Source organism: Patiria miniata, unplaced genomic scaffold (assembly GCF_015706575.1).
Source record: "Patiria miniata isolate m_02_andy unplaced genomic scaffold, ASM1570657v1 HiC_scaffold_20, whole genome shotgun sequence".
Taxonomy (NCBI): Eukaryota; Metazoa; Echinodermata; class Asteroidea; order Valvatida; family Asterinidae; genus Patiria; species Patiria miniata.
In genome coordinates this window covers 27,998,452-28,013,502 of record NW_024037059.1, presented here as the reverse complement: position 1 = coordinate 28,013,502, position 15,051 = coordinate 27,998,452, and the positions used below count along the sequence as shown (strand labels likewise).

At 41.7% G+C, this 15,051-nt stretch overlaps 1 protein-coding gene across 1 annotated transcript in view; it reads right to left on the bottom strand.

Annotated features, from left to right (window-relative positions):
• Positions 1–205: 205 nt before the first annotated feature.
• Positions 206–15,051, bottom strand: part of LOC119728450 (brefeldin A-inhibited guanine nucleotide-exchange protein 2-like) — a 43,316-nt gene continuing 28,470 nt past the window's right edge. The window contains exons 22-34 of the mRNA XM_038200700.1: positions 14,071–14,243; positions 13,284–13,444; positions 12,567–12,700; positions 11,507–11,636; positions 8,767–8,902; positions 7,965–8,103; positions 6,766–6,844; positions 5,544–5,715; positions 5,264–5,406; positions 4,734–4,917; positions 3,973–4,111; positions 3,305–3,422; positions 206–3,105 (exon numbers count right to left, since the gene is read on the bottom strand). Of these exons, the coding sequence (XP_038056628.1) occupies positions 2,965–3,105; positions 3,305–3,422; positions 3,973–4,111; positions 4,734–4,917; positions 5,264–5,406; positions 5,544–5,715; positions 6,766–6,844; positions 7,965–8,103; positions 8,767–8,902; positions 11,507–11,636; positions 12,567–12,700; positions 13,284–13,444; positions 14,071–14,243 (1,849 nt within the window). The 3' untranslated portion in view covers positions 206–2,964. The remainder of the gene's footprint in view (positions 3,106–3,304; positions 3,423–3,972; positions 4,112–4,733; positions 4,918–5,263; positions 5,407–5,543; positions 5,716–6,765; positions 6,845–7,964; positions 8,104–8,766; positions 8,903–11,506; positions 11,637–12,566; positions 12,701–13,283; positions 13,445–14,070; positions 14,244–15,051) is intronic.

Below are 15,051 nucleotides of genomic sequence, written 5' to 3'. Positions count from 1 at the left end.
GGTGGGAGGAAAACCCCAGAAAAATATTCTGGGGAAACCCACGGAATCAGGTAGGGACTGAAAACCCAATCCACATATTGGCCCAGGCGGGATTCGAACCCGGGTCACAGCATTGGAAGGCGAGGAAAGTACCGCTATGCCAACCTGACTCCCTTGATCCAGACAAGAAAATTACAAGTACAAAAAGATGACACGAAACGCCGACTTAATAGAATAGCATCTTAGACATTTAATCATCTGAGTTACAACATAATCACAACAAAAACATGAGAATATATTCTTAAAGTAACAATCTCTATTTAAACTGTGTCCATACTGTATTAATTAATTACATGTATTGGTTCCCAATGCATATGTACATCACAAAAAACTATAAACAACGGCCAGTTCTGAAACATGGCTACAAAACATGAAATATTAAAATACCAATTACATGTTTTCCTAAAGATCCCTCTAACAATTTTAGACGTAGAGCAAAAAACCTACACGTGAGGGAGCTAGGAGTTACAAGGATTTAGTAAAACTAATTTATAAGCAATGACTTTAGTTGAACACAAACTCAAACTCGGTAAAGTTAAATCATGATCGAGTTTGGGACAAAATCTGAAATCGTGGCTGGCTCATTTTTTTTTATTAATTTCTACAATTTGTACATTGCATTACAGAGCTGCTGTAAGCTGTAATTTTTCTCATTTAATATTTCATTTTTAAAGTAAAACAATCTACGCAGTAAAAATATTCATTTTTCTAGTTTTTTTTTAACTCTTGGTATCGTTGGAAATCAATAAATTAATATTTTGGGAACTCATCTTTCCTTGTTGCAAGTTTTGAAACTTCGTTCTTGCCTCCAGTTTCGGCTTCCATCACGTTTACATGGAAACAGTCTCCGGAAGCCACATCTGAAAACAAAGCCTGGTTTCGAAAATGCATCAGGTGCATAATTGCTCAATTTTGGATTCAGGTCAGAGAACTGCCCCTTCAGTACCACCAGCTTTCTGTCTGAATGACCTCTGACACATGACCTTTGACACATGACCTTTGACATAGGGTCAAAGGTTAATATGTCAACAGGGAATGCACCACAAAACATCTGTAATCAGCCAATCAAATGACAGGAAGGAAGAACTAATTGTTGCAACAACCAATGAAATCTATGAAGATGGGGCACGATTACCTGTCCTCATTAAATGAAGTCAGGATACCAGTCTAGTGGTCTACAACCAAGAAAAAAATACACTTGACTGCCCATAAACAAGTTTTTATTTCTAACTAGCCCACATTTCAATCAAAGCTTTTTAAAATAGGAAAATTGCTGCGGAACCTAAGGCTGGAAATCACATTTCCTTAAATCTGTTTTTTTTTTCAATAAATGTTAACACAAAATATACGCCATCAAACTAAATATGAATAACTCAATTTTTAATTACCTCCGATCGACTTTAAGGACAAAACAAAGACTTATTCCTAAAAACGATTGGAGATACGGTACACATGTACAGCTTGGGAGTGTATAAAAGATACATTCATTTTTGTATACAACGCAAAAATTATGATTATTTCTTTGTTTTTTTTATCAAATTTTAATTTATACAGTCCACATTAAGTTTGGGGTTTTACTTTGTGACTAATGTACATCGTTCTAGTAGGAATGCTGTTTCTCGGTGACATAAAAATACATGAACTTTTTTTTTAAATTTGACTAATAAGCTTTTATTGAAATACATTTATTTTATATCGTAGACATTTTAAAGAAATTTCTTGAATTAAAATAGAGAGAGGAATGCAAAAGTAACATTTTACGGAAAAACAATTGATACGCATTTTATAAACACAACTATTAGTTGGAAATTCTTTGAGAAAGTATTATGTTAAGCAAGATAATGTTTGTTGTTTCAATTTAAGACTGAAATCTTATTGACTATTGCCATATGCGAGTCTTTTCCAATTTGGAAAATATGAAAAAAAGTGTCGCTAGAACGTTTATTTACCTGCAAACAATAAAACAGGCAAGCGGTCCGTTTCTGTTCGTACTTTGAGAAATGTCAATCGGGTTGCGAATATTGCCGATGAATACAATTGCCGTAGTACGATACCTATGGATTCCGTGCGCAAACAATAGAGGGCGCTATTTTACCACTTTCAAAAGCGCAGTGGACGGCATGCGATTACTGGTTCGCGCGCACACAGCGCGAAGTACGCACGACTTATTGTATTCTGAATGTGCAGAAAGCCAGAGCATCTTCGCGTGAGCGTCAGGCGTCGTCAGAAATGCGTCCACATGTCTATCCCAGTGGTCTCCCCAAACTCTCCCTTTCTTACCGTTGAGGGGGTATTTGCGCACTGAGCCCATTGACTGGTACATACTCGTCTAAATATCGACGCGAATGTACAATGGCATCACATTCACATTTAATATAACTTTCCCATATGAAATCCGCGGTGCAAGTAAATACGTAACACAACAGTACATTTCAGTGCTCGAATCCAAATCATGAGTGACCTATATAAATTTCTAAAACAAAATCTGCAAAAAAATAACGCTGTTACTTTAATGCAAACTTCATATGACCTCAATAAAGAAAAAAAAACGGTCCGACACGTAAAAGTTCGACCATACTACAAAAATTCTTGTGTTTTACAAAAAATAGTCCTCTCAGATTATTTTCATTTGAGATATTAAAACCAATGAAATGTTTGGTATTTTTTATTAATTTCCTATTTTGTTTCAGATTTGCACGTCCCCATTTGCTAAATTAAAAAAAAAATCTAGGAAAACAATATTTTTTTTTATATATCTTAATGATCCAACCACGGTTGGGTGTATCGCTGTATTTGTATCGGTGTGTGTTACTGTAGTATCAGGGTGGTGATGTCGGTAGCATGTATCATGGTGTCTGTCACGGTGTGTATCACCATAGACCATGCATGTATCACCATGTGCGTCACTGTGTTTTCGTCTTACCCTCATCTAGGGGATGCAACAATGCCAAAGACGACGCCCGTTCTCAGCAGAAACTTGCGGAATATTGACCTCAGCTCAGGTCGGAGGTCAAACATGACGACCTCGCACATTTGAGCGTAGTACTTGGAAGCGTGGATCTTGAACTATAAAATTGATTTGATCGTGGATTTAAGAAGTTAATTGTTTGTTAAAATCAAATAAACCACAAAGCGGCATGAGCTGGGTACAATTTCGAGTTGACTTTAGTTGAGTCATCAACTTGAGTCACTACAACTAGGGTTTTAAGGCCAGGAGGGGGGGGGGGAGGGGGAGATGGGAGGGGGAACTTAAGGACCAACTTACCCTCTCGTCACTCATCTTGAGTATTTTGGTCAATAGGAGGACCAGCAGTGACTTCCAGGCCGCCCGGTGGCTCTCTGAGTCTAATGAGTTGAAGTATTCTAGAGCACTTTGGCAAACACTGAACCAGAGGAGAAAAGACGGCTAATCAATGAGTTAATCACAAGTCAATCACAAGTCAATTACAAGTCAATCCCAAGCCTGTCACAGGTCAATCACAAGCCTGTCACATGCCAGTCACAAGTCTGTCAGCAGTCAGTCACATGTCTGTCAGAAGTCAATCACATGTCAGTGATAAGTCAGTGATAAGTCAGTCACAAGTCAAATCACATGTCAGTGATAAGTCAGTCAAAAGTCAAATCGCAGTCATTCACAAGTGGTCACAAGTCAGTCACATGTCAGTGATAAGTCAAATCACAAGTCAGTCACAAGTCAAATCACAAGTCAGTAACAAGCCTGTCACAAGTCAATCACAAGTCATTCATAAGTCAAATCACAAGTCAATTACAACTCATTCATAAGTCAAATCACAAGTCAATTACAACTCAATCACAAGCCTGTCACAAGTCAATCACAATCGCACGACAAGTAAATTGCACAGGTTTCGAAAAAGTCAGCAACTTTAACAGAGTAGTCAAGCAAAAAATAGCCATAATATAAAAGCCGCTGACCTGAGGAGTTTTTCTTCGATAGCAGGCCATTCAGCTTGCCTGGTTTCATCACTGTACATCTTGAAGAGGATACGTAGACAGCAGGCCAGGCTAGCTGTCTCCTGGGTAGACAGGTTGGGCTTGTTCTTCCCACGGAATCCTGCAAGAAAAAAAGGAAAACTTCAAATTGATGAAGATTTTTGTCTAAATTTTGCAATGAGATGATGTGACTTTTTTGTCGCAGCTACCTTTTGCTAAATTTTGATGTCGCATTCAGCAGTACAGTTTCAATCACAAGTCAAGTCATTCACAAGTCAATCACAAGTCAGTCACAAGTCAATCACAAGTCAATCACAAGTCAATCACAAGTCAGTCACAAGTCAATCACAACTTAGTCACAAGTCAATCACAAGTCAATCACAAGTCAATCACAAGTCAATCACAAGTCAGTCACAAGTCAATCACAAGTCAATCACAAGTCAATCACAAGTCAGTCACAAGTCAATCACAACTTAGTCACAAGTCAATCACAAGTCAGTCACAAGTCAATCACAACTTAGTCAAAAGTGAGTCACAAGTCAATCACAAGTCAATCACAAGTCAGTCACAACTCAATCAAAAGTCAATCACAGATGATGAAATAATGACAAAGGAATGGCTTTGCCGCCATTCATTTGAACAGCTTATGACTTGCAACTGGACGACTTATGATTGACTTTTGATTAACTTATGATTGACTTATGATTGGCTTGTGATTGGCTTATGATAAGTCTGTGCATTACCTGCCGATCGGAGCAGTTCCCGCTGCCCGTTGTTGCTGTTGAACTCTTTGGCGAAGCTGTGTGATTCCATCAGACAATCCATGAGCAGGAAAAGCTGACTGGACGAAAGGAAACGATACATGCCTGGATCCTCACCGCTCAGAGTGGACTCGGAGGACACCGATAACTGATCCATTGTATTGTCCTGTAAAACAAACAACTTGTCAAATGATATAACGTGATTACGGTGGCTATGTCCTTCAGCAAGGGTGTTTACTGTGATTGCTCCACTTTTCAACAAGTACATGTACCAGTGGCATAAAACTTTTGTGGACACTTGAGTAGTTGTCCTACCAAGTTAAGTTGAAAATGGTGCCTATTTCTTGGGCAAGCTAATTTACTGTGATTGCTCAACTCTACAGCTGGATCCCTGTGGCCAAGTTGGTAATAGTACATTGTATATATGTCTAGTATATATGTCCTTGGGCAAGTCTGTTTACCGTGATTGCTCCCCCTCTACTGCATATCCAACAACTCTCTAATGCCCATACCTGTGCCGCTTTGAGGTTGTCAGCGTCTTCGTGTCGACTGGTGGCCGGGAAGAATACAATGTTATCAATGGTCTGAATGAGCTCTAGCTGGACGACACACTTGATGAGCAGGTTGGCAAAGATCTTTTGGTCAGCAGCAGTTTCTGGGAAGTAGAAACAAAGAGAAGGAGTTTAGTGGTCTGTGCAGCAACACTAGCAAGGAATTGGGACCGGCTACATTAGGAAAAAAAAAAAAAATCCAGTCTTGAACTAAGACTAGAATGCGCAATGTGTTACATACTGTGTATGTCCATGGTCCTGCTGCTAGTCTTGCTCTCCATGCTGGTAGCGCTGGCCACGCTGTGCTCACTGCCAGCTCGGCGTAGGTCTGATCTACGCTCGGACGCGGTAGGCTGGGGGTGGTTCTCCTTGTCGATGAAGGCGGGGGAGCCGGGCGGTTTGGCCGGAGACTCCTGCAAGGGATGATGGGAAAAATGTCGAGATCCGTTTGTAGAGTTTGGAATGCTGTGGTCGAGTCCATCACAAGTGTACAGCAAGTCGAGTCACATGGTAATCACATATCTATTCACTAGTCCAGTCACAAGTAACAGGGGATGAATGATAACAAAGGAATGCCTCTGTTACAGTTCTTGACAATAGCTTGTGATTTGACTTGGGAATGGATGACTTGTGATGACTTGTGATGACTTGTGATGACTTGTGATGGACTTGTGATGACTTGTGATGACTTGTGATGACTTGTGATGAATTGTGATGGACTTGTGATGACTTGTGATGACTTGTGATGACTTGTGATGACTTGTGATGACTTGTGATGGACTTGTGATGACTTGTGATGACTTGTGATGACTTGTGGTGAACTTGTAATGACTTGTGATGGACTTGTGATGACTTGTGATGACTTGTGATGGACTTGTGATGACTTGTGATCGACTTGAGATTGACTTGTGATGACTTGTAATGACTTGTGATGACTTGTGATGACTTGTGATGGACTTGTGATAACTTGTAATGACTTGTGATGACTTGTGATGACTTGTGATGGACTTGTGATGACATGTGATGACTTGTGATGGACTTGTGATGGATTGTAATGACTTGTGATGACTTGTGATGACTTGTGATGACTTGTGATGACTTGTGATTGACTTGTGATTGACTTGTGATGACTTGTGATTGACTTGTGATTGACTTATGATGACTTGTGATGACTTGTGATGACTTGTGATGACTTGTGATGACTTGTGATGGACTTGTGATGGACTTGTGATGACTTGTAATGACTTGTGATGACTTGTGATGGACTTGTAATGGACTTGTGATGACTTGTGATGACTTGTGATGACTTGTGATGGACTTGTGATGACTTGTGATGACTTGTGATGACTTGTGATGGACTTAGTTGGCTACAAATATTTATGTGACATTTACACTGAAAACAATCACAGATTTTGCCTGATTTAGGGAGTTGCTCATGGACTGGTCGATTGGGAGATACTTACATGGTCAGGTGATGGTACAGAATCCCTGCTGACCGTGTCAGCATCGCCATGATGTTCCTCTGGTTTCCACGTCAACAAACTAAGAAATAATAGCGAGATAAACAAATATTTTTCTTACCCATGATATTTATTCTCTGTTCTCTGACGAATCCATACAACCACCGAGCTTCACAAAAACATCACAATGGTGCATTGAACGACCAGTATAGAGCATACATGTTAACAATTTAAGTATACTAAACTGGCATGCATCTACTTTTCCTGACTCCTTGCGAAATAAAAACTGTGACTTTTCATGAGTTTCCATGATAGCTTTAAAGGGAAAATACAACATTTGCAAACATCAACAAATAAAACTACCAAATCATTTTGAAATACCTTGCTGGACTGTTAGTGAATGACAGTGTAAAGCATCCTGTAAAATCATGGCACCTGGTATACTGTCATTTTCAAGAAAAGTGGTATTTTGGTATCAATTTCCAACCCTGGTCGGCCGACCAGCGTTGGAAAAAACTGGCTTTTTTTCAAATACTGGCCCCAATTGACCATCGCACTTGTTTGCAATCGATTACACACCTATGAACGGGTACAACGCTAGACTGGTTCCCTGACCTTACAATTCCCCAATGTATGTAAACTGCTCTGTTTTTCTTATATGGAGTCAGGGAACCAGACTACAGGAAAATGATTGTTTTTCTTGGTTTTTATAGCATTTTCGAGCCCAAAACCTCAAAAAAGTCAGTGTAACTATATTTGCTATATATTTCCAACCCCCCAATTCCATCCATTTCTGAAAATTACAGCAAAAGCAAATGATGTATATTCCCTTTAACCCTCCTATGCAAACATACATTCTGTGCAAAGTTGTCCTTTCAGTCAAAATCAATCAAGTGACTGTTTTTAACAGTTAAGAGCTCCCAGTCTACATAAAAGCAGGATTGACTGGCTGTGACTGTTTGTGTAACTTGATGCAGCTATGCTTTGACTTTAGGTGATCGATAACCCAGCTGTGCCTACCACTTGCTTTTGTCTGTTGACTGAATTTGACTAGTCACAGTGCTTGCTTGAAATGTGATTCGACTGTTGGTGACTAGCCTGTGTAAAAGGCATGGCAGGGGAAGAGGATATTCCAGGATATTTTCAGGAGTTTTCCACGACTGTGCCAGCTGTGGCTTATCAGAGGGAAGAATGCAACTCACCCGTGAGGTATGGTGTTCTTGAAGATGTCCAGCATGCATGTACAGACACGGTCCCACGTAGCTTTGCTGAACGATGGTCCGTTGCAGATCACGAGCTGCTCTAGGCAGTTGGTGCCTGACCGCGCCAATTGCTCATTGTCTGGGGGGGGGGGGGGGGGGGAGGCAAAGTTTACTTCATAAGTTACTTCGAGCAAGACAAAGCAAGTCTAGTAAAGCTGATCCCAGAGCGCACACAATTGTATTCAGTTGATCCAGAATGGCTATTCACTGGTAGTCATTTCATGCATCTGGTGGGCCCGATTCAGCCCATTATTTGGCGTTACGGGTAACCCTATACAATAGCACTGCCCAGCTCACAAGTGCCAGTCAGTCAGTGAGATAGGTACAAAGGTACAAAGATATTGAGGTAATTACGTGCACCTTTAATGTCTTCCTTTACTTCAGTGAGTAGCGCCCTCTATTGTAACAGAACGGAGTCCAGAAGCTGTTCATTTTCGCCTAGGAAAGTTGACACTACATGACCGCAACACAAAACTTTGTAAACATATTCCGTAAAAAGTTGAGATTTAGGAGTTTAAGTAAGATTTGCGGCTTTGCATGGTGGAGATACTAAATAATGAAAGGTTTGCGGATACACCATGTGCGAATAATTTCTCAACTAAGAGAATGGTTTTGAAAAGAAGCAGAGGTATAAAGAGCATTTATACCTCTGGTTCTTTTCAGAACCATTCTCTTAATTGAGATATTATTTGCACATGGTTTATCCGCAAACCTTTCATTATTTAGGAGTTTCTTCTCGTACCTTGTTGGACGCACCACAGGAGCTGCTGGAGTAAGTCTTCAAGGAGTATCTCATTGAGAACGTCAAAGTATTGCGTGAAGACGTCTACGATGGCGAACAGGGCATGGTTGCACGTCGTCATCATCCACTCAGTTTTCTAAGCCGAAAAAAAAAGAAAAAAGATGAAATTCTTCCAAGTGAGTTAATGTTTTCAATGGCTCATACAAGCAGTGCTTTTCAAATTAATACAAAGAAGTTAGACTGGAGACTTGATCTCATTATCAGGTATGGGTAAATGTCCTGGGTCAAAGGTCATGCTGACGATGACAGTTGGTCGTTCTCAGCCCCAATATCTGAGTGAGATTTTTGATGTAGTATTTGGATTTAAGCAAACAAAACAGCTAAGTGAATTTCTTAGTGATTGGCAAATTTACATTGAAGCAACAATGGCGAACGTCATCAAATTCACTTTATGTAAGAAGTACAAAGAATATAATGAAAGGTTACGGACCAGCTTTTGGATTAATTTTGAAGAGTTTTGGGATTCTATCTGTTGCTTTTCTTTTCATTGAAATGACCTTGAATGTGTGCAAATTATGTGCCTCAGGTCGCATGCAAATGAGTGGAAGTCCGCCCTCTGTAGGTGACGATGGCAAAGGAAAAAAATTCCACAAAACTGTTCTTCAACTTATTACACAAGACAATTGCGTGGCAGCAATCGGCTCAGTGAGAACGTGTCTCGGCCGCTGAATTCAGGCCCAATTCAAAACATGATTCAGCAACTTTTGATTTGAAATCGAGATCCTAGAATGTTGTTTTTCTCGAAATATACAGCTGAAGCTGTGCTGAAATTCATCAGGTTAGTTGTTCAGCACCCTTCTTTAGATTTTGAGCACTTTTGTTGCTTCAAACGAACATAATGCACAAATTACAAATGATGGACTGTACCTTTAAAGGCTTTGTATACCCTCCACAAAGAAACTTTGCCGACAATAACATAATTTTGTCAGTAGTGGTTAGTATATTTTACAGGATAACAAGGATTTTTTTAAGAATCTTAATGCTAAGAACACAGCACAGAAATTCTGTGCCAGAGCAATAAGCATATTAACAATGATCATAAGCGCACGATTTCTGCATGATCACAAGTGCAGTATTCTGTGGTTAGCTGAACCAAAAAAATTAGACCGGTTATTATTTTTAGTAACACAATTAGTAGCTGTAACTAGAACGGCGAAGCCGCCATGGCTCGCTGTCCATGGCAGGAAGGGAGGCTGAAGGTAGGGTTGGGGATGGGCATGATGGAAGGGGATCAGGAGTCTTGTTGATGTGCCTAGGTGTAGGGGACAGTTTTTAAATGTCAACATAAAAAGTTAACAGATTACCTAATAAATACATATGTATATAGGTTAGCCGTCACTGTATTATGGGGGAGTTTTCCATTGTTAGGGTAATTAGGACCCACTTGTGGATTTTTGCAGCCCCAACAGTGTCTTCTGGTCCCCATACTTGTAGTACCATGGGAAAACTCTTGTGTAGTCGCCACAAATGCAGAACAAGAATGGGTATACATGTACATGTAGACACAGCACCATCACCACCTCCCCCGAACCTTACCCCATCCCAAAACCTTACCCCATCCCCAACCCGCCCCCTCCCCCACCCAACCCCCTACCCACACCCATTCCATCCTCCCCTAACCATCCCCACCCTATCACCTACACATCCCAACCCCACTCAAACTCCAATCCCTATCTCCTTCCCCCTCCCCTGACCCGTACCCTCCCCTACCCCTACCCCCTACACCCACCTACCCTATCTTCCCTTATCTGTCCTTACCCACCCTACACATCCCCATCCTAACCCTTACTCGAATTCCAATATCCCGCCCACCCCATTCCCCCACCCATACATCCCCACCTGACCCCATGCAACCCCTACTCTGATCCCTATATATTGCCCCCTCCCCTTATCCAACCCCTACAACCCATCCCTACCCATCCCTACACATCCCCAACCCAACCCCTACTCCGATCCTATATCCCGCCCCCTGCCCAACCCCCTCCTAACCCAACCCCTACATCCATGCCCATCCTCTCCCTACCTGTCTCTCCCTACCTGTTCCCACCCCACCCCTACAAATCCCCACCCCACCCAAACCCAGTATTCCAACCCCTCTCCCCACCCCAACCCACCCCGCCCTACCCATCCTAGCTCCCCTACTCATCCTACTCACACAAACCCTAACTCCAACCCTATACCCTACCCCACCCCACCCCACCCCACCCCACCCCCACCCCCACCCCCACCCCCACCCCTACCCCTACCCCATCCCTACTCCAACCCCATAAACTATAAGATCAAACCAGAAGCTCATGCACATCCCCAAAATGCATAGTGTACATGTACATGTTATACCGGTATACACACACGTACATGTTATACTAGTATACATGTACATGTAACAATTAAAAACTTTAACATTTCCTTGAATTAAAATTCCTCAATAAAATCATAAAATTTACTGCAATGATATGAACCTAACTGAAGTTATAAGGATGATACATGACAACTGCATTTAATTTTTTTCCCCAAGTTAACTAGAACCAAAAACTTCAACATTTTTATCTGAACGCGGACGGCCGGACGGACGGACGGACGGACGGACGGACGGACGGACGGGCGCCCGGACAGACGGACGGAAATTGGTATTACATAGGCTCGCATCTGCTTCGCAGCTCGCCAAAAATATCTATCTCACTTCTAAGATCTGTTCCGGGAGCTTCATGTTGTCGAAGATTCGGAAGACGATCCTGAAGAGATCCTTCCACCAATGTTGATAGAATGTGTGGCCGTAGCTCTTCATAATCTCAAACATGACGGTCAGCCCCCTAGGAGAGTAGAAAATATGAAATGATTAGAGGTAGGTAGAGAATAGGCGTTGAGAAACCCCCTAAGTTGGCAGAAAATAGAAAGTGCTTTGAGAAACTGCCTAAAGGCCGGTTCGTGCTTCATGCTTCATGCGAATGCGATGCGAAATTCGGGCGATTCACAATGCAGTGCGCCACCAAGAGTTTGCCATGGAGAGTCAACTTTTCGAGTTTACGGTCGACAAAATATGGCCCATTTGAATGAGTATCAGTAGACACTTGAGCTAATTTGTTATAGATTGGGGCATAGCGTTCTGCCGCCTTACCAAAATTCACCATATTGATACAAAGAAAAGAAAAGGGCGAACGTATACTCGAATCATACATTTACGAAACTACTGACCGGAGAAAACGAACAATTTCAAATGTCCCGCCCTGCGAATTTGTCGACCATCTCCCACAATGCACTGGGAAAAATGAACTCTCCGTGGCAAACTATTGGTGGCGCTCTGCATTGTGAATCGCCCGAATTGGACGTCAAGAAGCATTCGTTGCGAAATTAAATAACTCTTGAAGGAGGCAATACTGCACATTTTTACTGCACACAATAATGAACAAGAACCTTATTATTATTCACGAGGCTTGAAAAGATTGACAGATATATTGCAAACACCAGAGTTACAACTTTTAAAAATGCACATAGCCAGGCCTATTGTTCCAATTTCAATGAAAAGTACTTAACATATCAAAACAATTATTAGCACATAGTTGGACCATTATAAAGAAACAAACCCTGAAAGTTGCATGAAGATACGGTCTTCCAAATGGGAGAAATTGATTTTCAAAGATTTTGCCTGCGACCATCCACATGTCTGTGTGCATGTTGTTTCAATCAATATTACGTAACCTTTAAAAATCGGCCTTTGCAACCACATGGCCGTATTTTCTCACCTTGTTCTGACGTCTAGTTTACACCTATTGATGACGCAGGACAACTCAAAGAGAACAGGGAACCATCCCTTGACCCAGATACGATCGTCTTCATCAATAGGTGTCTCGTGGTCTCCTACATGCTCACGAAACATCTAAAACAATGGAAAATTGAGAGGGGAAAATGATTCTTCAATTATAATAATGTTGTGCTTATATAAATTTGTGGGGAGTTTGTGGCCTAGTGGTTAGGGTTCGTGACTCATGATCAGAGGGTCCGGGGTTCGAATCCAGCCGCTGGTCATATATTGTGTCCTTGGGCAAGGCACTTCACCCCCACTTGCCCCTCTCCACCCAGGAGTATAAATGGGTACTGGCATTAGCTGGGGAGTAACCTGCGATGGACTAGCATCCCATCCAGGGGGAATAGAAATATTCTCAGTCGTTTCATGCTACTGAAACCGGAGATAAACGCTGGCCTGATGGGCCACATTGGCTCATGACAGACTTTACTTTTTACTTTACTATATAAATTTATACCAAAATCTCAAATTGCTGTACAATTATTACCCTTGATCATCAGGCCATGAGCCCATTTTTTTTTGCAGCAGCTGACGGCTGTGGCTATTCACTATAGTACCCACATATCAGGAATGTAAGCCACAGCCGCAAAAGGACAGATTCAGAAACAGCCTATTGAAGAGCAGTAAGGAAACCAAGTCTTGTACCCTGACCCACCTGCGGCTTTTCCATGACGTATTTGGCACAGCTCCGTATGAGCCGGATTGCCTCCATGCTCGTGTCAGGGAAGGCTGCGTTGCAGGCAAACTCCGACAGACACTTGACAGCGTCTTGAAAGGAGTCTAGCGTGGCGCCGAAATACTTCTCAAACACATTGCCTGAAGAAATAACGAGAAATAAAATGGTACAATCAGGCCAAAAAAAAAAAAATATTCGGCTTTTTTTTTTTTTTTTTTTTTTCTTCGAGCTTGGATTGTACAGACAAGGTGGGGTACTATTTTGCTTTTTTGGTGTCCTCATGTACATTGGTGTCCTCCATAATTTGCCTTGGTGCTCTCGATCATTTGCCTTGGTGCAATTTCCCATTCCTTGGTGCTCTTTGATAAAAAAAAAGTGAGGAGGTGCGGCAATAGAGGGCGCTGTTGGAGCTACAGCGGAACTTTTTGGGAAAAAAAAAGATTGACGCGCATGATTAAAATCGACGCGCGCGCTGACCAGAGACCGACTTATTATTTTTTTTGGCCTAAAACTGAAAGCGCAATAAAGTGGTGTATCGCACAAGGTACCCACGACTAATATTATTTTGAATGTGGACAAAGCCATAACGTCTTTGCGTGAGCGTCAGGCGTCATCGGCAATACGTTTGAATGTCCTTCCCAGTGGTCTACCCCAACTCTCCCTTTGTAACCGTTGAGGGGGTACTTGCGCATGAAGTCTATCCTGCCACAGTTGTCTAACACACACCCATGGTTAGCCAAAGTTTTTTTTAAATAAGCACACTTACTGACAATGTTGCCAGTGGTCTGGAATGCCAGTTCTACGATGCCTTCTTCATGATCGGCCGCAGCCAGATGGAAGACTGAAAAGACGTTCTTCCAACCAGATCGGATATTGATGGCTTGGGAGTTGACCATCTGAGCTATACAGCGAACAACCATGTCTCTTATGGTGGATGACCTAGGTACAAACATATCACAACTCTTGACTTCAAACTTGGTATGTCTATAGATCCGTGCCAATTAGAAGTAGCACATTAACGCTCCAGGTGGGAAGTCAGTATTCAGAGCAATATGTAAAACCGTTTAAACCCTGCAGGTCAGTTTCAGGTGAAGGATATGAAATGTTACAGTAACTGTGTCACACAGAGAGTCACTATACACACACAAAAAAACAGCACTGTGGACAGCAGTGAAACGTGACCAAGTGTGGATCTATCTGCGATTTATTTTCTGTAAACACTTCGTCCACGGACTTATTTACTTTTTCTAAACCGAACATCTTTGTACTTTTGGACACAAGGAATATGTAAACGAAATATCAGCTTCCTCCATCAGGTAAAAAAATTACAAAAAAATTGTAATTTGTTTTGCTACGGCAGCAGAATTTCATACCGTGGATGTCAGTCCTAATGCAATAAAGACGTCATCCAGCGCAGCCTGGGCCCACTAGGGTGGTATATAACAGCGCATATTAAAGAGATAGGGTACCACGGATTTATAGCTAAAATATGGCCACTGAACATGAACACAAAAAAGTCTGGAAATATCCCCAAAAGAAAAGTCACAAAATTGGAGCATTTTAACTGTTGATTTCGTTAAAAAGGTATTTATTAATGGGAATAACAGTGTGAGGATCCGGTCTTCACCATGTTCACTGCGTGATAATGACCGGGTTTGGGGGTGACCGCTGTTAATGTTCGTCTCGGTCCATTAACAGCGGTTACCCCCAAACCCGATCATTATCACGCAGTGAAGACCGGATGCTC